At 44.3% G+C, this 2,156-nt stretch overlaps 1 protein-coding gene across 1 annotated transcript in view; it reads right to left on the bottom strand.

Moving 5' to 3' along the window:
* The window catches only part of DNAH3 (dynein axonemal heavy chain 3), a 308,795-nt gene that overhangs the window by 141,444 nt on the left and 165,195 nt on the right, over positions 1-2,156 (bottom strand). Inside the window, exon 28 of the mRNA XM_042783203.1 lies at positions 144-342. Within this exon, the coding sequence (XP_042639137.1) occupies positions 144-342 (199 nt within the window). The remainder of the gene's footprint in view (positions 1-143; positions 343-2,156) is intronic.

The following is a 2,156-nucleotide window of genomic DNA, read 5'->3' as shown; positions in this document are numbered from 1 at the left end:
AAAATTCTAAAAATTTGAGAATTTAAAATGTACAGAGTAAAGATTACTAACACAGGATATCCCTAACTTCCCTCCTCAGATTCTCTTTCCTCTAGAGTCCTTCTCTAGTCACCCTTCAGTTCTGGGTAAGCCCCAGCATTTACCTGTAGCAGCGGTCAGTGAGGGGAGTAATCACCAGTCGGGGAGAGTTGCCCAGGTACTCATACCCATATAAGGCTTCTGTAGTGATCATTTGCACCTTCACATCCTTGGCCTCCCAGTAGTAGCGCAGCTGGGAGATCCACTGGAAGTCGTTCAGATCAGAAATTTTGTCCTCAGATAACTTGGCCACCACGTCACGAGCTGTCAGGACACAGACACAGAGATGCACACATGTGGAGCCCCCGGAACCCTCCCATCTCCACGGATTCCTCAGTTAGTGGAGGTCTATGGAGGTCATTAAGGCCACCCTTCACTCTCCAACATAGGGTCAATGACCATTCTTGCCTGGGAATATCTTTGCAGCTAGCAATATCTTTCAGAAATTGTTTTTTGCTTCTTCCTAAGGAGCCTAGCCTGGCAGAGAATCTGTTGAACCATACACAATGTTAGACAGTACAGTTCAAAACCAACAGAAACTCACTGCCTTCGAGTCGGATCCAACTCATAGTGACCCCTCCTTGGGTTTCCAAGGCAGTATCACTACGAAAGTAGATTGCCCAACCTTCCTTCCGAGGAGTGGCTGGTGGGTTTGAACCGCCAGCCTTCTGGTGAGCAGTCAAGTGCCTTAGGCACTATGCCACCGGAGCTCCCAGACAGTACAGTAGAGGCATTAAAACCACATGCTCTGAACGTAGACTACCTTGGTCAAATTCTGGTTCCACGATTAACTAGCTATGTGACTCTGGGCAAGTTTCTTAACCTCTGTCTGTCCCTGAGTTGCATAATCTGGAAAATGGGGATAACATAACACCTACCTTATAGGGCTATTATGAGAATTAAATGTTTATGTATGTTGTTGTGTACCATCAAGTTGATTCTGACTCATAGTGACCCTATATGATAGAGTAGAACCACCCATAGGGTTTCCTAGGCTGTAATTTTTATAGGCAAAAGGAGCTCTGGTGGCATAGTGCCTAAGCCATCTGACTGCTAACCAGAAGGTTGGTGGTTCAAACCCACCAGCCACTACATGGAATGAAGACTGGGCAATCTACTTCTGTAAACATTTACCACCTCAGAAACCCAACAGGGGTCACTATGAGTCAGAATCAACTTGATGGCAGTGAGCTTGTTTTGTTTTGAATTTTTATAGGAGAAGATCACCAAGACTTTTCTCCCACAGAGTGGCTGGTAGGTTGGAACCACTGACCTTTTGGTTAATAGTTGTGCTTAACCATTGTACCACCGGCTCTCTCTCTCCTTTTCCCTCTCTCATATACACACACACACATACATATACATATATATATGTAAACTATGCTTTACACATAACATTATATAAGTATTAGCCTCTGTTATCATCCACAGATTCCTGGAGGATAGACTCAGAGGTCTTTACAATATACAGTTTCTCCAAATGGCATAATATCCCCAATATGACCTCTTTCCCTGTTCTAGGCCTCTAGGATAACTTGGGAGAATGCAATAAGCTTGGTCTGCCACAGTCAATAAAGGAAGGGTTCCGTGAACTCATGGTTCACAGATAACGCTGTGTTCTTTCCACTGGGAGCTGAGAAACCAATTGGGAGATACATTTCAAGGTTTTCTCCTTCTCTCACAGGATGGTGAGTCCATTTTATTTTTCTCACACTAATGAGAGCACTCATGATGCAAAATGGACATAGGTTTATGAGAATCATTGATAGCTTTTTAGGTAGCTCAGATAATTGGGTGAGAACTATTGAGACCTCAGAGCTAGTACAGTATGTTAAATATTGTTGTTGCTATGTACCATTGAGTCAGACCTGACTCACTGCGACCCCTCCTTGGGTTTCCGAGGCAGTATCACTATGGAAGTAGATTGCCTAACCTTCCTTCCGAAGAGTGGCTGGTGGGTTTGCACTGCCAGCCTCCTGGTTAGCAGTCAAGTGCCTTAGGCACTATGCTACCAGAGCTCAATATTAGAACCTCAGAAACATAATTTTACAAAGGGACCCTTCTGAAAGTCTACTGCC

This window comes from Orycteropus afer, unplaced genomic scaffold, assembly GCF_000298275.1.
Source record: "Orycteropus afer afer isolate SDZICR_OR568_19922 unplaced genomic scaffold, OryAfe1.0 scaffold00732, whole genome shotgun sequence".
In the NCBI taxonomy this organism is placed as follows: Eukaryota; Metazoa; Chordata; class Mammalia; order Tubulidentata; family Orycteropodidae; genus Orycteropus; species Orycteropus afer.
The sequence above is the reverse complement of the archived record's forward strand: the minus strand, read 5'-3'. Positions and strand labels throughout refer to the sequence as shown.